The 20,194-nt window shown below is 46.3% G+C and overlaps 1 protein-coding gene and 2 pseudogenes across 2 annotated transcripts; 2 read left to right on the top strand and 1 right to left on the bottom strand.

The window, feature by feature from the left end:
• Positions 1-337: 337 nt before the first annotated feature.
• On the bottom strand, positions 338-3,047 carry LOC130869029 (40S ribosomal protein S8-like; annotated as a pseudogene).
• On the top strand, positions 2,110-16,688 carry Zfp82 (ZFP82 zinc finger protein). Of its 2 annotated transcripts, none has more exons than XM_057756794.1 (5): positions 2,110-2,248; positions 4,110-4,187; positions 7,415-7,541; positions 11,662-11,751; positions 15,169-16,688. In XM_057756794.1, the coding sequence occupies exons 2-5, from the start codon at positions 4,179-4,181 to the stop codon at positions 16,629-16,631; spliced, it is 1,689 nt and encodes a 562-aa protein (XP_057612777.1). In that variant the 5' UTR covers positions 2,110-2,248; positions 4,110-4,178; the 3' UTR covers positions 16,632-16,688. The 2 variants fall into 2 exon arrangements, with proteins under 2 accessions (XP_057612777.1, XP_057612788.1); XM_057756805.1 differs by having other exon boundaries at positions 7,390-7,541.
• Positions 16,689-18,702: 2,014 nt separating this feature from the next.
• On the top strand, positions 18,703-20,194 carry LOC130866017 (heterogeneous nuclear ribonucleoprotein A1-like; annotated as a pseudogene).

Below are 20,194 nucleotides of genomic sequence, written 5' to 3'. Positions count from 1 at the left end.
CAAAATAGTCACACAGGAACTATTAATTACAACACTGCTTGGCCAATGACTCTAGCATATTCTTAGCAAGCTCTCACATCTTAAATTAACCCATTCCTATTATTTTATATTTTACCACGATGCTTGGCCTACCTGCAAGGTTCTGGCTGACGGCTCACATCTTTCTCTTCTGGCGGCTCCATGGCTTCTCTCTGACTCCACCTTCTTTCTCCCAGTATTCAGGTTAGTTTTCCCTGCCTCGCTCTATTCTGCCCTGCTGTAGACCCAAGTAGCTTCTTTATTCTTTTTTTTTTTTTTCAGAATAAACACCTTTATTACATGAGCTACGAAGGATGGTTTATTTGCCTTTCCGGGCTTTGATCTTCCTCAGATAGAACTCCAGCTCCTTACCTTGTAGCACATAGCCATCGGCTCTGCCACACTGGCCAGAAGCTTGCCCTGCTGGAACTGCTCCTCCAGAAGACTCCTGATCTTGGCGTTCTTTTTCCTTTCATCGTATTTCTTCTGAATTTTCTTTGATCGTTTTTTGTTTAATATTTCTTCCTCCTCAGGAGCCAGCTTGGCCCCCTTCTTGCAGCCCATGGGCAGTGCATAGTGGGACTCGTACCACTGTCGGTCCGGGGTGCTGTCAATGAGCACAATGCAGTTCTTGACCAGAGCCTTGGTGCGGACCAGCTCATTATTGGATGCATTGTAGACGACATCAATGATCCTTTTTTTGCGAGTACAACACTCAGAACCCCAGGAAAAGTTCCCCACATCCAATCTTAGGGCACGGTACTTCTTATTGCCTCCTCGCACACGGACCATACGGATGCGACGAGGACCAATCTTAGTGTTAGCCGCAGGCCGTCCCAGCTCATACTTCCGCTTCTTGTGGTAGGGCTTTCTCTAACCCCCTGTCTTGCGGCGCTTGTGCCAGTTGTCCCGAGAGATGCCCTTTCACGGTCCGGTTTCTGCTTCTTTATTCTTTTTGTTTGTTTTGTTTTTTTGTTTTTTTTTGTTTTTCGAGACAGGGTTTCTCTGTGGTTTTGGAGCCAGTCCTAGAACTAGCTCTTGTAGACCAGGCTTGTCTCTAACTCACCGAGATCCGCCTGCCTCTGCCTCCCAAGTGCTGGGATTAAAGGCGTGCGCCACCATCGCCGGGCTGCTTCTTTATTCTTTAACCAATAAAATCAACACACATACAGAAGGACTTCCCACATTACTGTAACTCTCTGCAGCCCATGCTAGCCTTGAACTCAGAAATCTACCTACCACTGCCTCCCAAGTGCTGGGATTATGACCCTTCATTGTTTTAGAGTTTTTTTAGTGGATACTATCAAATGGGAATGATTCTACCCCTACCCCAATATTTCATTAGTATTAAGTTGAGATTTATGGTGTTGCTGGGTGTTGTGATACCTACCTTTAACCACAGCACTCAGGAGTCAGAAGCAGGTGGATCTTTGAGTTTGAGGCCAACCTGGTCTACAGAGTGAGTTCCAGGACAGAGAAACTGAAAGAAAGGAAGGCATCTATCCGATTCCTTGATCCTGAGCTGTCTGCTCTAGCCATAGTGCCTCTTGTTTATCTTATTTTCTCTTAGTCTAGAGTTACTCAAATCTTCGGGACGAGGCCCTCCTCAGAGCCTAGGAAAACGTAGCGCTCTTGCAGTGGACCCGGATTCTGTTCCCAGCACCCACAGGGTGTCTCACGGACATCCATGGTGACCTCCCTGGGCACCAGGTACGCAGGCGGTGCACGTGCATACATTCGGCAAAACAGCCATACACATAGAACAAATCTTTCAAAAACATCTTCAAGGATGGGGCAGAAGCAAACTTCTACATGATGGGAATTTCCTTTAAAATCTTATTCTAAAACACTTTCACCTGCAGTCATCTCCACAACAAACCTATGCTTTTATCAAATAACACAATTTCCCAGGAGGAAACCAGCCTTTTCCTCAAATAAGCAAAGCTGAGGTCCCCGCTCCTCCCATAGTCCTGGGACCCCAATAAAGCTCACAGCGACTGCAGCCCTGGGACTCCGCTGCGCACTCAGCGCCTGCGCACTGGGTGCGAGCGGCAGTCCCTCCCAGCAGCCCCCGCGCGCAGCCCTTTAGGCCCTCGGGGTCTGGGGACGGTCGCTGGCCGGGGCTCTAGAGAGCAGGCGTCACCTCGGCGGCGTGGGGCGGGGCAGCTGAGCAGCGCTGGCGTCTGGGTCCTGGTTCCCAGGACTTAGTGAAGGCTCTGCGGACAGCGGGGTAAGAGGGCACTGGGAGGGACTGGGCTCGGACACTGATTGCTTGGGGATCCTGCTGGGCGTGGCAGGTGGCACCCGGCTGAGGGCGGCCAGGAGACCGCACCGTGATGGCATTTGTGTGAGTGAATGGGATGAAGGGCGGCTTGTGCGAGCGAGGTTGCGGAGGCCGTGGAGTGGGCGATTCTGACTCCAGGGTCGGCTGCGGTGTAGCACGTCAGTCCCCGAGATGAATGGTCCCCAGCCACTCACCTGGGCGCCACACAAAGACTCGCGGCAAACAAAGCAAAGCGCTCCTCATCGTGGGAAAAGAATGGTACATCTGAACGACACCCCCACACTCGCCTGGCTCCCTGGGGGTGCCCCCAATATATCACACAAACTCGGACACGGAACACACGGAGCAGGCTGTGTGGGGTTTCAGCCCTGACCATTCGCCACACTGGCCTTTCTGAGATACCAGGAAAGGACAACAGTTCTCTCTCCTCCTGTGTGTGACTGACAGATGGGAGTGACAGGACTGGTTGTGTCCTTGCTTTGGTCTGACCAGGCTGAACAAGGCTCGGAGAAAAGTTTGGGTATTAGGATTCTCACCTACCCTAGTCCTGCTGAAGTCTTTGAAAAGCACTCACGAGAATGAAAGAAATACATTGCTGTTGCCTGTTTTAAGGCAAGGTTAAGGGAATTGGATGCCACCTCTTTGATCTGTGAACCGTTTTTTTCTGTTTTAATGGATAAGAAGGTCTATTTCTTGGAAACAGGGCCTGACTCCTTACACCATATGTCTGCATGCTCAGATCCATTTTCCAATGCTTAATACTTAAAACTTCCCTCAAAGGAAAACCTTTATTTTTATAACTAGTAATTTATTTTATTTATTTACTTAGGTTTTTTGAGACAGGAATTCTCTTAGCCCTGGCAGTCCTGGAACTCACTCTGTAGACCAGGCTGGCCTCACACTCACAGAGATCCCCCTGCCTCTGCCTCCCGGGTGCGAGTGTTATTAAAGATGTGTGCCGCCACTGCCCGGCTGATATGGATCATTTAAAAATGACAGCTTTCGGGGCTGGAGAGATGGCTCAGCGGTTAAGAGCATTGATTGCTCTTCCAGGGGACCCGGGTTCAATTCCCAGCACCCACATGGCAGCTTAACAACTGTCTGAAAGGGATCTAACACCAATGCACATAAAATAAAGTTAAATAAACCATAAAAAATATTAAAAAAAAATGACAGCTTTCTTTTTATCCTGTAGATGCTGAATTACGTTATTTAGTCACTTTCCTATTGAAGGATTTTTTTACAGCCTTTTTTTTCTGTATGGACAGTGTATTTCAATGTATCCCCCCTCATTTATTTATTTATATGTATGAATGTGTGTTTGCGTGTGCATACCATAGAATGTGTGTAGAGGTCAGGGGACAACTTGTCAGAGTCATTCTCTTTTCCTCGTGTGAGAATAGGGATCAAACTAAGTCATCAACCATCTTGGTGGCAAGTATCATTAGCAGCTGAGCCATCTTGTCAGCATGTTTTGATGTACATCTTTGATGACCATATATATGTGTGTGTGTGTATAAGCAATTATATATATATATAATATATATGCATACATAATTGTTTTCTTTAGTCCTCAGAGTAGAATTTCTGAGTCAGAGGGTTTGTATGGATTAAATGCTGCATATACATTTTTTAAATTCTGTCTTTGGCTTGCTGGTTAGAATGCCCATTTCCTCATATTCTTCAGAATGCGAGTGTGTGTTGGAAACTTTGCAGGAGACTGGGTAAGGTGTTGTGGCCTAGCTGGAGAGGTCATCTGGGGACTTCTGGGGCCAGTCCCATCTCACCGACTTGCTTCCCCCCCCAGCTCTGGCCCCTGTGGACTCTGCTTCTTCTGAGAAATACATTTCGAGGAAGACTGTTGAATTTCTAAACCATGGCCCGTGTAAGTTAACTGTTCATATTCTTTTTCTGGAAACACTGTCATGTTATGTTAAGGTCCTACGAATACCTCTCTTTTTGAAATTTCTTTTTATGTGTATGGGTGTTTATATATGCACCATGTATGAGCGTGTGTGTGTATGTATGTATGTACATATGTACCACATGAGTGCCAGGATCCAGGGAGGCCAGAAGAAGGTGTCAGGTCCCTAGAATTGCAGTTAACGTTCTAAGCCATCATATAGGTGTTGGGAACCTAACCCAGGTCCTCTGTGAAAACAGTGAGTGCTCTTAATGACTGAGCCATCTCTCCAGATACATAGGAACATTTCTTTATTGTAAAACTTACTATGAGAACCCCATCCAGGACCTTCCTCCCGGTTGTTTCAAATCCACTGAGGGAAGAACACAGGCTTTGTCTTTTCCAGTCGTTCATGTGCTCACTGAACAAATCATTCAGCATCTATAAGCTGAGAGAGGATGGGGCCATTTAACTACTCGTAGGAAGGCTCTTGAGCTTTTCTAGACTTGAATTTCCTAAGTATATGAAGTTTGTCATTGTTCCTGGGCAGTGGTGGTGCACACCTTTAATCCCAGCACTCAGGAGGCAGAGGCAGGTGGGTCTTGTAGAAGAAGCTGTGGGCCGGCCTGGGCGCTGCGGGCTGTGTTCCTGCCGCCCCAGCTCCTGGTCGCCTGGCTAGCTTATGCCCCAAAATAACAACACACAAACTCTATTCATTTAAACACTGCTTGGCCCATTTCTATTCATGTGTGTAGCACCCCAAGGTGCGCTTACCGGGAAGATTCTAGCCTACGTCCATCCTGGGTCGGAGCTTCATCGCATCTGCCCTGGAGAGTCTGAGCTCACTTCCTCTTCCTCCCAGCATTCTGTTCTGTTTACTCCACCCACCTATGTTCTAACCTATGAGGGCTAAGCAGTTTCTTTATTTTTTAACCAATGACCTTCCTCCATCAGGATCTCTTGAGTTTGGGGCCAGCCTGGTCTACAGAGGACAGCAAGGGATACACAGAGAAACCCTATCTTGAGAAACCAATAAACAAATGAATAAGCATGCTGTTGTTTGGCTTCAGCTAAGATGTGGTGAGGTCTTGAGCGTTTAGGGCTGGGCAGGGATGTGTCTGAAACTTGCTTTCAGGAGATTTAGGAGCTTTACTAGAGCCCCAAGAGCTCGGTAGCAGTGTTACATTTGCAGTCAGATAGGGAAGGCTAGGATGACCACATGACCTCCATTTCTCAGCTTTTGTGTGGTTGCTTGAATCTGAACCCAGGACCTCATGCATGTGTAGTAAGCACATTACCCACTGAGCCGTTTCCCTAGTTCCTGGTTTTTCTTGAAGACAGTATTGGAGCTAGGGACAGTGGCACCTTTAACCTTTAACACCTTTAACTCCAGCACTCGGGAGGTTGAGGCAGTGGAATTGCTGCAAGTCCCAGGTGATCCAGGCTACAATGTGAAATTCTGCCTCTAAAACAGAACAACAAAAAAAATGGAGCCAGTGAGGCAGCTCAGTGGGCCAAATGCCCTTGCTGCAGGGTGACAGAAACCTAGAGAGCTGAGAATTCAACTCCAGTAACCCACAAAGGCGGAAGGCAAAAACTGACTCCACAAAGCTGTCGTCTCACTACCACATGCATGCCTGCACTAGCGTGCGCGCGCGCGCACACACACACACACGTTATTGCTGTGTAGCCCAGGCTGCTTTGTGTTCATGGTCCTACCACACTTGTTATGATTATTGTTGTCCCTCAGCTAGTCTCTCACTCTTGATGCCCTGCCTGCAGTGCGTCCGTCATATCTGTCCTAGGAGCTTGTCATATCCGTCCTAGGAGCTTTTTGTTGCTGTGGTAAACACTGTGACTAACAAGCCACAGAAGGAGGGAAGGATTTGTTCGTTTGTGTGTTTCATCTTGCAGTTTATTGTCCGTCATGAAGGAAGTCAGGACAGGAACTCAAGGCAGGAACCTGCAGACAGGAACTGAAGCAGAGACCATAGAGAAATGTTGCTTACTGACTTGTTCTTTCTAACTTGCTCAGCTATTTTTTCTTTTTCTTTTTTTAATTTATTGTGTATATAGTGTTCTGGGCACCAGATCTCATTATAGATGGGTGTGAGCCATCATGTGGTTGCTGGGAATTGAACTCAGGACCTCTCTGAGCCATCTCTACAGCCCCTTATTTTCTTTTTTACTTTTGTTTTGTTTTTGTTTTTTGTGTGACAGAGTTTCTCTGTGTAATAGCTGTCTTGGAACTTATTCTGTGGATCAGGCTGGCCTCAAACTCACAGAGATCGCCTGCCCCTGCCTCCCAAGTGATGGAATTAAAGGCGTGCACCACCACCGCCTGGCTCAGCTATCTTTCTTATGTAACAACCCAGAGCCACCTGGCCAGGGTGTACCACCCACAGTGGGCACTCCTACATCAATCAAGAGAACGTCTTACAGACATGCCCACAGGCCAGTGTGATGGAGGCAGTTTCTTTTTTTTTTTTTAAATATTTATTTATTTATTTATTATGGATACAATATTCTGTCTGTGTGTATGTCTGCAGGCCAGAAGAGGGCACCAGAACTCATTACAGATGGTTGTAAGCCACCATGTGGTTGCTGGGAATTGAACTCAGGACCTTTGGAAGAGCAGGCAATGCTCTTAACCACTGAGCCATCTCTCCAGCCCTGGAGGCAGTTTCTTAATTGAGGTTCTCTTCCCAGATGACTGTAGCTTGTGTAGAAACCAAACCAGCACATTCTCATTGTTCTGCTCAATCAGGTTTTGCTTTCCAGACACGTTTGGGTTCTTGAGGTATGTCAGAGTATGTAGCAGCTGAAAGTGACAGTTCATAAGAAAGAAGAGGGTGGAAGTCGGGGGAGAAGAGGAGGAAGAGAAAAGCAGCAGCAAGACCCTCGTAGAACATACAAGCACCTTGCTGCAGGACCCTCATTTTCCTGTCGTAGTCTCCCAGCTCAAGCCTGTTTCCTATAATGGCCCACTTCTGAGCTGTGCTGGACCATGCTTTTAATACCAACACGCGGGAGCAGAGGCAGGTGGAAGTCTGTAAGGCCAGTCTGGGCTACACAGTGGGTACATTCCATAGGGAGAATTTGTCTCAACCAGCAAATGCCCACTTCTCTCAGCATCTTTTACATGTCTTCTCGTTGGGCTTTAGATGATTTTTGTCCGCTTTAGTTGTGTCTTCTGCTTTGTCATTCAGGTATCAGTGATGTTCAGTGATGTATCCATAGCCTTCTCTCGGGAGGAGTGGGAGTACCTGGACCTAGCGCAGAGGGATCTGTACAAAGACGTGATGATGGAGAACTACCACAATGTGGCCTCGCTGGGTAAGCCTGTCTATTTGACATTTTTTTTTAATATTTATTTATTCATTATGTATACAATATTCTGTCTGCGTGTGTGCCTGCAGGCCAGAAGAGGGCACCAGACCCCATTACAGATGGTTGTGACCCACCATGTGGTTGCTGGGAATTGAACTCAGGACTTTTGGAAGAGCAGGCAATGCTCTTAACTTCTGAGCCATCTCTCCAGCCCCTTCTGTTTGATATTTTGATTGTGTGTGCTAACATTCATTCTCTCTGGAAATTTCCAGAATAACTTTCCAAGAAAACATTTGCTTTATTTGCTTTTTTTTTTTACATTTATTTGTTTGTTTGTTTATTGTGTATGTGGTAAGGGAGGGGCATGCACAAGCTGTAGCAAGTGTGTGGAGGTCAGAGGACAACATTTGAAAGTTGGTTCTCTTCTTCCACTGTGTGTGTCCTGGGAGTGGACGTGGGTTGGCAGCAAGCGCCCTTGTCTCCGTGCCATCTCCCCTGTGTTGCTTCTTGTTTTAAGGAGAGAATTGGAACATTTAGTCGGGAGTGAGTACTTTCATTCGGTACATTCTCCTTCCCCATGCTCACGTGACCTCTGCGCCCTTTACATGGCAGAACGTCTTAAAAGCTTTTATTTACTCTTTTGAGACATGGTCATATTGTAGGGCAGTGTGGTTTGCAACTCACCACCTCCCTCCAGCCTCAGCCTCCTGAGTGGCAGGATAGCTGATGTGAGCTACTTCAGGGGCTAGGCTTCAATGTAGTCTTATCACTATCAAAGAAAGCATTTTGCTTTTAGAATATTTATTTGAGTTTTTTTGTTTATGCACATGGGGAGGGGGCCACAGTGCAGTGACATGTGGAGGTCAGAGGACAAATTGCAGGAGTGGGATCTCTGTAGATGGAGCTTTCCTGTCCTGCCACCTGTAATGGATTAAATAAAATGCTGCAGGTCCCTGGGTTGCGGCAGTGGGCCATGAGACCACCCCACAGGTCCCCGAGTGGCAGTGGGTAGTGGGCCATGAGACCACCCACAGGGCCCTGAGTGGCAGTGGGCAGTGGGCAGCAGGTCCCAAGACCAGGACAGGCCATGAAAGCAGCCAATCCCAGGCAGGGAACTATGGGCCATGAGGGCCAGCGGGTCCTAGGCAGGGAGACACATGGAGGGGGAGAGACCTGGGTGCTGCAGCCAGTCCCATGTGGAGCTGCAGGCCAGGCGGGTGAGAGACAGCTAGATAGGCACACCATGAAGAGTGAGGTTGGATATTTATTTAGTAGGTTATGGATGGGTAAAGGAGAAGGGGAGAAGACAGAGAGAGAGATAAAGAAAGAGAGAGAGAGAAAAAAAACGGGGGTGGGGAGGAGAAGAGCCACGGCAACAGCTCCTCTTTGGGAGACAAACAGAAAGGAAGAGAGCTCAGGCCTGAAGCAGAAAGAAGATCTGCCTGCCTCAGTGGTGGACAGGAGAGGGAGTGGGCAGGGCTTGTCTCTTAAAGGGGCAGGAAAGACCATTACACCACCTGCTCCCTGACCTGGTAGCTGCTTCCAAATTATCACACAGAGACTAAGTATTATTTATAAATGCTTGACCGATAGCTCAGGCTTGTTACTACCTAAGTCATTACACTTAAAGTAATCCATATTTCTTATCTGTGCTTCTCCACGTGGCTCATTTTCTACACATCCTGCTTGTTCAATGACTGGCTGGCATCTCCACTCTCCACCTTCCTTCTTCCCATCATTCTCAGTTTGGCTTTTTTGCCTAACTTCCTGCGCAGCTACTGGCCTGTCAGCTCTTTATAACAATGAGAGTAACATATATTCACAGTGTACAGAAGGATTATTCCACAATACCCCCACTTCTACCATGTGGGTCCTGGGGACTCTGAACTTGAGTCACCAGTCTTGATGGCAAACGCTTTTCCCCGCTGAACCATCCCACTGGCCACCACTTTGTTTCTGAGCTCCAAATTGCTTTATATGTCTTATTGTTGGTATACCTATAAGGAAATAGCTTTGCATTATTTCTTAGTCTTTCTCTAGCAAGTGAACGTGTGTAGTTTATATAGTCGTATGTGAAGTCACCAGGATCTATTTAGAGCTCAAGGTAAACTAGCTGATTACCTTTGGTTTTTTGTTGTTTTTGTTTGGTTGTTTTTGGGGGGTGGTTCAAAACAGGGTATATCTGTGTAGCCCTGGATGTCCTGGAAGTTGCTCTATAGACCAGGCTGGCCTGAAACTCACAGAGATTCACCTGCCTCTGCCACTCAAGTGCTGGGATTAAAGGTGTGTACCACCACTACCTGCTTGTTCATTACCTTTGCTAATGAACCATCAGTTTTATTACCTTTCAAGGCTGAAATTTAAAAATCTAAGAACGTCATAAGAATAGTAGTATGTGAGGTCGGGGTGGTGGTTCAGCTGGACAAGTGTACATTAAGAACGAGCACCCAAGTTCAGCTCTTCAGAGCCCATGTGAAAGACTGTGATGGCCTTACACTTCTGTAAGTCTTGGGTCGGGGCAGAGATAGGAGGTCCCTGAAACTCACTGGCCAGTCAGCCTAGCCAGTTCAGTGATATTAAGGTTTAATGAAGGACCTTATTTCGAAAAATAAGTTGGAAGGCCAGAAAGATTGTTCAGTGGTTAGAACAAGTAGAAACATAAAACCCAACAACCTGAGTTCAGTTCCTGGATCTTATGTAACAACTGGATGCAGTGGTGTGAATCTGTTCCCTCCTTTGGTGAGATGGGAGATGGAAACAGGAGGATCACCCGGAACTTATCAACCTGCCTACAGTATGCAGCCTAGCAGAGACGAGAGAGGTCCTGCCTCATCCAGGAAAGGAAAGGACTAACTCATGGAAGTTATACTCTGACCACACACACACACCTTGTTATTGTCATGCCTGTACACACACACACACACACACACGACAGAGAGCTATTGAAGAAAGACAACTGATGTCAACCTCTAGTCTCCACAAGCATATGCACAAACACGCACACACACCTGCACAAAGGCACACATCCACACCAACCAGTGCATACCCACATCACACCCACATAACACAACAGACATGTATAAACACCCACACAAAGGGAAATAAAGAAATAGCAGTAAATGTCTCTTGGGAAACTAGTTGTTTCCCCTCGGTAAAGTAACAGTATTAATAGCTAATGAGATACGCATAGTTCAGCTAGGTAGTGCTTAGGTACTGCCATAAAATAGGCGTTTATTATTATTATTATTATTGAAATAGCTTCTCTCTTTGTATTCCAGACTGACTTCAAAGTCAATTTCAGCATCCTCCTGCTTCAGCCACTCAAGTGCAGGCGTGAGCCACTGCATCCAGCTGTAGTAGACATTTTGTTTAATTATAAACCAGTTGGTCTGGTAGCTCTGGATTTTCTTATTAACTAATTCTTACATCTTATATTAGCCCATTATTCCTGTCTATGTTAGCCACGTGGCTCGGTACCTTATTCAGCAAGGCAGTCATATCTTGCTTCCTCTGTGTCTGGGTAATGGCTGCAGACTAGTAGACAAGTTTTTAATGATTTATTTTTCCGTATGTGTTGGTGTGTTTTAGCATGTGCCTGTGAATTGAGTGCCTGAGGAGGCCGGCTGCAGACTAGTAGACAAGTTTTTAATGATTTATTTTTCCGTATGTGTTGGTGTGTTTTAGCATGTGCCTGTGAATTGAGTGCCTGAGGAGGCCGGAAGAGGGTGGCAGGTTTCCCTGGAGCTGGGGTACAGGCTGATGTGAGTTGTGGGTGCTAGAAACTGAACTCAGGCCCACTGCAAGAGCAATGTGTGCTCTTAACCACAGAGCCATCTCTCCAGCCCCTGTAGTAGACACTCCTACTGTTGTTTTTACAGATAAAGAGAATTAAGCATAGGAATAGCTTGCCTGCTGCCTCACAAGGGTTCTTTCCCCTTCCTCTCTAACCTGCATTTATTAGATAACCTTCATGTGAATGTTCCTAAACCAGCTTACCTTCTTTAAGGACTTTATCAGTTGTCATGGTAACCTATGTTTTGTAACAAATTTCACTAAAATGAACCAAAGAAATTTTGAATTTTTGTTTTATTTCCTCATTACCTCGTATTTCTTTTCTTCTAAGTAGGATGCTTCATTTCTAAACCAGATGTGATTTCCTTGCTGGAGCAAGGGAAAGAGCCCTGGAAGGTTGTGAGGAAAAGAAGACAAAATTCAGGTAAGTGGGGGTCTGTCAGGCTAGGGGAACACACTCAACTAGCTGAAAAAGAGGCGTGAGGGCTGGAGAGATGGCTTAGAAGTTAAGATCACTGGCTGCTCTTCCAGAGGTCCTGAGTTCAATTCCCAGCAAACACATGGTGGCTCACAGTCATCCCTGATAGGATCTGATGCCCTCTTCTGGTCTAGCCTGTGGACATACACGCAGGCAGAACACTGTATACATGATAAATAAATAAATGTTTAAATAAAGAGAGAGAGAGAGAGAGAGAGAGAGAAAGAGGTGTGATAGATGATCAGGATAGTGTCCTGTAGATTCTCCTCGACATTAGGGAGACGCCGTCACTATAAATACACAGAGAATAGAGTGGCAGGCAGTGTCAGAGTGCCGTGGGGAGTGCCGGGACCTAGGGAAGCTCTGCCGTGTTTGGTAGGCTTCGCCGTCTGGAGGAGCCTGCCTTCTCGCTCAAGACAAGTGCTCTACTTTACAGCTACATCATCGGCCCAGGAAAGTTTTTTAACATTATGGCCACCTTTCCTCACAAAATTCAAATTTTTAAAGGAGTTATTTATCTTTTCAGTGTATATGAGTATTTGACCTACATGTATGTGTGTATCACATGCATGCCTGGCGCCCATGGCAGTCAGGAGAGGGATTTTTCTCTGATTTCTCCTCTTGGCTTGCTGTCCTCTGGTCTGCAGGTATTATGACCTTGTCAGTGAGTCCTCCACGTTCAGATATATGTGAGAGCTTTTGCCTCCGTTACCTAAGTACACCGTCCCCTAAGAGTTCCTAAGCATCTCAGTAAGATATAACCCTGTTTCACAGTGCGGAAATGCAGTCATGATATTCTCAGGGACTGGAGCAGGGGACTAGAGCGGGGAGGAGTGCACAAAGCTGTGACACAATGACTAAGGAAACGTGACTAGCTCTGCAACAAGGAAATGGGCGCTGAAGGGGACGCACTGAAGTAACAATATAAGAAACCTGTTTTGTTTTGTTTTTTCGAGGCAGGGTGTCTCTGTGTTGCTCTGGCTGTCCTGGAACCTGCTCTCTAGACCAGGCTGGGTTCAGCTCACAGAAATCCTCCTGCCTCTGCCCTGAGAGCTGGGATTACAGGTGTGCGCCACCACTGACCAGTATAAGAAGTCTTTTGAATTGTGGCTTGCCTAGTGTTGGTGAGGCCCTGAGTCCAACCTCAAGTTCCACAGGAAAGGAAGAAAAGAACGGACATAGGGCAGATGCAAAGTGAGGAAGGCATAAGAGTGAACTCCCTGTCTGTGCACAAATAGTAAAAACTCAGAGACAGATATTGGGGTTCAACCTGAAGATCAGAAAAGCAAAAGAACTAAGCCACGAGATAGCGCTTACCTCTATGAAGTCTTCAGACTGAAAGAGAGCGAGTTCCTTTGTTATTCCAGTTTATAGTCCCCTCTAGCACTGGGATTAAAGGCATGCACCACCACCGCCTGGCCTCTGTGGCTACCTAGTGTGGCTGCTGGGTTAAAGATGTGTGCCACCACTGCCTGGCCTCTATGGCTGACTAGTGTGGCTGTTTTGCATTCTGATAGTCAGGCAAGCTTTACTTGTTAAAATACAAATGAAATATCGCTACACCTGAGCCTTGTGCAAGCTTAGCTGCATGAAGAGAATATTTAACCATCTGTAGTAAACTGTGAGAGATTAGAGGCAAAGATACACTTAGAACAAGTGGTGATCACGATAAAGAAATGAGCCAAGCTCTGTTCTGCTGTGAGCTCATGACTTAGTAGGGAGGGAGTCAAGATTGTGTCGACTTTAAAGAGCTTCAGGTAAGGAAAAGCTAAGGCTTGAACAGTGTGCTGTTATGGCTGTGTAAGCCCTGCGTCCATCTCCAGCGCCTTTTTATAAAGTCAGAGGAGGAAAGCCAGTAACAACTGAAAAAATGTAAAACTGTCAGTAATGGAGAGCTGTGGAGTGAGAGAGAGCTCGACCTGGTGCAGACAGGAGGCCCTGAGTTAGAAGAGTCTTGGCATCTATTTAAAAGCCATCTCCATGCCTGGAAGGAGAGGCAGAGAATCCCAGGATTATTGGCCGGCCAGTCTAGGTGAACTGAGAAGTTCCAGGTTCAGAGACTGTCTCCAGAAATAAGATGGAGGACCTGGAGCTATGGCTCCATGATTAAGAGGGCTGCTGCTCTTGTAGAGGACCTAGGTTCAGTTCCTAGAGTCCACCTGATGGACTACAAACATCTGTAACTCCAGTGCCAGGGGATTCAACACCCTCCTCTGACCTCTGCATGTGCACGGTGCGCAAAAATCAAGGAGGCAAAACATGCACAAAAAAAAAAGTAAATAAATCTACTCTACAGGAGCAGCCAGTGCTCTTAACCACTGGGCCATCTCCCCAGCCTCCTAAATGTTTAATAAAGATTAGAATCTGATCTGGTGGTTAAAGTGTTTGCTGCACAAATGTGTTCAGTTCCCCAGAACCCATGTAAATGCCAGTTAGGTGTGGAGATCCATTGCTAAGTCCAGACTTGGATGGCACAGACAGGATCTCCTAGAGCCGTGCTCCTCAGCCTTCCTATGCTGCGACCCTTTAATGCAGTTCCTTGTGTTGTGGTCTCCCCTAACTATAAAGTTATTTTGTTGCTACTTCATAGTTGTACTTTTGCTACTGTTATGAGTGGTAATGTAAATATCTGGTATGCAGGATATCTGATGTGACCCCCCCCTTCCAAAGGGGTTGTGACCCACATGTTGAGAAGCACTGCTCTAGAGCATGCTAGCTAGCAAGACTGCTCTGGGTTTCACTGAAAGACCCAGCTTCAATGAGTAAAATGCATGGTAGATTGAGGCTGATTCCTGCCATCACTCTCAGGCCTCCACATGCCCCCATGTGTACCCACACACATGCAAAACATGTATCTACACACAAGTGCACATCATACACATAAACACACACACATGATAAGTGGGAACAAAAATTATAGTTTTATCCAAGTGGTTTTGGTAGTATTTAAACAGTATTGAGATTTTATGAGACAGATTCTTATACTATGTAACCCTGGCTGTCCTGGAACTAACTCACTATATATCTGAGGCTGGCTCACGCAGATTCACCTCTCTCCTTCCCATAGGAGAAAGATTGGTATTAAAGACGTTTGCCAGTACACCCAGGTGTAAACAGTATTTGTAGTGAGCCACCCAGTGACCTGATCCACGCCTCAGTTCATGAACCAGTGCTAATAAATGTTTCCTTAGTTACCACTGCCTTTTCTTACACAAGCTCTCGTTTCCTAGTATTCTCTTTTGCTCCCCAAATTATGTGACACTGATTTGAGTTTGACTGAACATGGCCTTCTTTATCTTCTGTTTCTACTGCAGAGTTTATTTCTTGAGAAAAAGAAAACGACATGTGTCTGCTTTCTTGCAGATTTGAAAACTAAGGATGAGACCAATCAGTCACCATCAGAAAATGGCATTTATGAAGTGAATTTATCCCAGTGGAAGATAATGGAAAGAAAGGGGAACAGTGGCCTGAAGGGCCTTATTTTAAAAAGCGAATGGGAGTCCAAAAGAAGACATGAAAGCCAAGAGGGATCTCAGGAGGGCTATCTCAGACAAGTGAAAGAGGGATCTCAGGAGGGCTATCTCAGACAAGTGAAAGAGGGATCTCAGGAGGGCTATCTCAGAAAAGTGAAAGTCACATCTGAAAAAATGGCCTCCTACCAGAAGCGTACGTCTGCTGCTCCACGTCAGAGAATCCATTTTGTGGAGAAGCCCTATGCGTGTGAAGAATGTGGGAAGACCTTTAGAGTCCGCCAGCAGCTTACTTTCCACCATAGAATCCACACTGGCGAGAAACCCTACACATGTCAGGAATGCGGGATGGCTTTTAGGCAGACTGCACACCTCACCAGACATCAGCGGCTTCATGCTGGTGAGAAGCTGTGCGAGTGTAAGGAGTGTGGGGAAGCCTTCATATATGGCCCAGACCTTCGAGCTCATCAGAAACTCCATGCCGGCGAGAAGCCCTACGCGTGTAAGGAATGTGGGAAGGCCTTTAGGGTACGAGGACAGCTCACCCTCCATCAGAGGATCCACACTGGGGAGAAGCCCTATGTGTGTAAAGAGTGTGGCAAGGCCTTCAGGCAGTATGCACACCTTACTCGACACCAGAAGCTCAACATCGCTGACAGACTCTACGAGTGTAAAGAGTGCGGGAAAGACTTCTTGTGCGGCTCTGGCCTTAGAGTCCATTACAAACTTCACACTGGGGAGAAGCCCTATGAATGCAAGGACTGCGGGAAGGCCTTTAGAGTTCGACAGCAGCTAACACTGCACCAGAGAATCCATACTGGCGAGAAGCCCTATGAGTGTAATGAATGTGGGAAGACCTTTAGTCGGGGTTACCATCTTATTCTCCATCACAGAACCCACACGGGCGAGAAGCCGTATGAGTGCAAGGAGTGCTGGAAGGCCTTCAGCCGCTACTCCCAGCTCATCTCGCATCAGAGCGTTCATATCGGTGTGAAACCCTATGGCTGCAAAGAGTGTGGGAAATCCTTCCGACTGCTCTCGCAGCTCACACAGCACCAGAGCATCCACGCCGGCGAGAAGCCCTACGCCTGTAAGGAGTGTGGGAAGGCCTTTAGGTTGCGCCAGAAACTTACTCTGCACCAGAGCATCCACACCGGGGAGAAGCCCTTTGAGTGTAAGGAGTGTGGGAAGGCCTTTCGCCTCAACTCTTCTCTTATCCAGCATCTGAGAATCCATTCCGGAGAGAAGCCCTACGAGTGTAAGGAGTGTGGGAAGACCTTCAGGCAGCACTCGCACCTCACCCACCATCTGAAGATCCATAATGCCAGTGTAGCAAAGTCTGAGCAGTCTTCCTGACGTTCTGTGACGGTTACAGCTCATCTCTTTTGCTCATACGTGTAACACACCTGGCATATGAGGCTTTAGACCATTAAAGGAATGTGTTCATTTAATGTGTTGTATTGTATTCCAGTCTGTTCCCAACTGTAACACTTCAACACACTTCTTCTCCAGTTAGTCTACATATGAACAGAAGTGGGGGAAATAACGCAGGTCTCTAGTCCATCATTCCAGTTATACTAAAACACTCAGCTCCTGTGTTGTGGCTTTTTTCACTTGTGAGATGATATAAAACTGGCAAAAGTGGCTGCAAGCTCTTCAAAACTCCACCAAGTTGTGCAATCCTCATCCTCCTGAAATACAGGCAGATGCCAGTTTGCCCAGGAAAACATGGTAGAGAAGCATGTTCGTACCCCTGCCAGGGTCCATGCTTTATTACCAAGGTGGCTCCATCTCAGAGTATTCTCTCAAGCCCTGAACTGTCATATTTGAGAATGTGGCTGAAGGGACCACAGACATGCAGCTCCTTTGTTGACGCTGGGCTTCTGGATACGACCCTATGATACTAGGAATAGTTGGGATCTTCCAGACCAGCCAATGCCCAAAGTCCACTAAGTGCCCTCAGTTGGCATCATGCAGAACAGAAGAGTCAGCTGGCCACAGAATCATAAAATACAGTGGTCATTATTTAGAGTCACTGAATTTATGATAGTGACTTACTCCTTTGAGAATTCACGAGAGACTACAGGTGTGATGAATGTAGAAAGTATTTTTTAATGTACCAAGTGTTTTAGCGAGCGAGACTCCCCTAATCCTGACTTCTGTGTCCTTTTATCTTGGCCACTGAGGTCATCATTGAAGAGCTTTTCCATCTGTCTTGTTTTTCTTCCTTTTTTTTTTTCTTTTTGAGTCTCTTCTTTTTTTATATTTATTTATTATGTATACAATATTCTGTCTGTGTGTATGTCTGCAGGCCAGAAGAGGGCACCAGACCCCATTACAGATGGTTGTGAGCACATTTGGTTGCTGGGAATTGAACTCAGGACCTTTGGAAGAGCAGGCAATGCTCTTAACCACTGAGCCATCTCTCCAGCCCCATTTTTCTTCCTTTTATCAAATGAATTGATCATTTAGGGAACATACTAGGGCATTGTTGATAAATGAAGAATAAAATAGTTATTCTCTCATTTCATAATAACCAAATGCTAATGAAAATTCTTTAGTAGAAAATCCTAGATGTCAGTGGCCGAAGGAGTGTTGTATATACATTTACACACAGCAATAGGGAATTACTACAGAAGGTGTTTATTACCCTGTCCTACTGTCTAGTTTGTCTCATCCTCTCCCCATCCCCCCTTTTGGGGGAGGGGACAATAAACAAGGTATTGTGAATTCCAAACTTAACCATATAGCTGAGGATGCCCTTGAACTCCCGGTCTTACCCTGCCAAGTGCTGAAGTCACAGGTGTTATATACTGTCATGGGCTTATTTACCCAAAATGTCTAAGTGTGTTTTACAGAGTGCTAGTATTTCATGACACATAAAGAAAATGCTATTGCCAAACAAGCATGGATACTGTGTTTCCTGATTAGCAAAAGAACAAGAGAACAGGTTTCACTTTATCTGCATCAGTGCATCTCAGGCTGCACGACAGAATTCCCTTTCCATCACCTGTTGCAGATGTGGTTCCTCTTTGCAGGACAGGACAGGCCATAATCAAAACTTAGGGACAGGGACCTCAGCATGGTGGCAGATGTTGGTTACTGTGTGACAAAAAGGCCATTGTTGCTGGTCACAGTGCTGTACATCTTTAACCCCAGCACTCGGGTGGCAGAGGCAGGTGGATCTCTTTGTTGGAAGGCCAGCCTGGTTTACAGAGAGAGTTCCAGGACAGCCAGGGCTACACAGAGAAACCCTGTCTCAACACCTGCACGCCCCCCCCCCAAAAAAAAAGGAAGGAAGGAAGGAAGGAAGGAAGGAAGGAAGGAAGGAAGGAAGGAAGGAAGAAAAAAGCTGATTGCTTCTTTGGAGCTAAAAATGATTGGTTTTGGGATACGTTTGCCTAAAGGCCCTCATTTACCCGCCGTCATGTCTAAGTCAGAGTCTCCCAGGGAGATGGAACAGCTGCCGAAGCTCTTCGTTGTGAAACAACCGATGACGAGAGTCTGCGTGGTAATGACAGATCCAGACACCAAGCGATCCAGGGGCTTTGGGTTTTTTACACACGCCACTGTGGAGGAACTGGGTGCCCCTGTGAATGAAGACCGCATAGGAAGGAAGAGCTGTGGAACCTAAGAGCGTTATGTCAAGAGAGGGTTCTCAGAGACCAGGTGCCCGCTTCACTGTGGAAAAGAATCTCACCTGCGAGATTATTTTGAGCAGTATGGGAACAATGAAGTTACTGAAATCCTGACAGAGGCAGTGGAAAAAAGAGAGGTTTTACTTTTGTCACCTTTGGTGAACATGACTCTGTGGACCATACTGTGAACAGGTACAACTCTGAAGTAAGAAAAGTCCTATCAATGCCGGCTAGTGCTTCGTCCAGCCAAAGAGGTCGAAGAGGTTCTGGAAACTTTAGCGGTGGTTGTGGAGTCGGTTTTGGCAGCAGTGACATTTTGTTTGAGGGGAAAACTTCAGTGGTCATGGTGACTTTGGTGGCAGTCGTGGTGGTGGTGGATGTAGCATCTGTACCTGCAGCCCCAGCTCCTGGTCGCCTGGCTAGCTTATGCCCTGAAATAACAACACACAAACTGTATTCTTTTAAACACTGCTTGGCCCATTATATCTAGCCTCTTCTCAGCTAACTCTCGCACCTGGACTAGCCCATTTCTAATAATGTGTGTAGCACCCCAAGGTGCGCTTACCGGGAAGATTCTAGCCTACGTCCATCCTGGGTTGGAGCTTCATCGCATCTGCCCCAGAGAGGAGAGCTATCAAGTCTGAGCTCACTTCCTCTTCCTCCCAGCATTCTGTTCTGTTTACTCCACCCACCTATGTTCTAACCTATGAGGGCCAAGTAGTTTATTTTTTAACCAATGACCTTCCTCCATCATTTCCCCTTTTTTTGTTTAAACAAACGGAAAAAAAGGAAGGCTTTAACTTTAACATAGCAAAATTACATACAACAAAACAGTTATCAAGTAAAAACTACAATATTTACATCTATTTTATCTTTATCATAACTAAGGAAAACTACAACTAACTATTCTTCAACTCCATCAAAGACTCCAGAAAGATACAATATTACCTAAGCAAACAAGAAATGAGCAACTTTCAAACTCTAGAAATGACAGAGACATCTTGCTGCCTTGACAGTCACCCAAAGTTGGTGGCAGTGGGGGTGGCTATAATGGATTTGGTAATGATGGAAGCAGTTTTGGTGGTGGAAGCTACAACGATTTTGGCCATTACAACAATCAGTCTTCAAATTTTGAACCAAGGAAAGGAGGAACTTTGGAGGCAGAAGCTCTGGCCCTTATGGTGGCGGAGGCCAGTACTTTGCTAAACCACAAAACCAAAGTGGCTATGTGGTTCCAGCAGCAGCAGCAGCAGCAGCAATGGCAGTGGCAGGAGGTTCTAA

The sequence above is a fragment of the Chionomys nivalis genome, chromosome 2 (assembly GCF_950005125.1).
Source record: "Chionomys nivalis chromosome 2, mChiNiv1.1, whole genome shotgun sequence".
Taxonomy (NCBI): domain Eukaryota; kingdom Metazoa; phylum Chordata; class Mammalia; order Rodentia; family Cricetidae; genus Chionomys; species Chionomys nivalis.
Note: the sequence above shows the minus strand (reverse complement) of the source record. Positions and strands in the feature narration are given on the sequence as shown.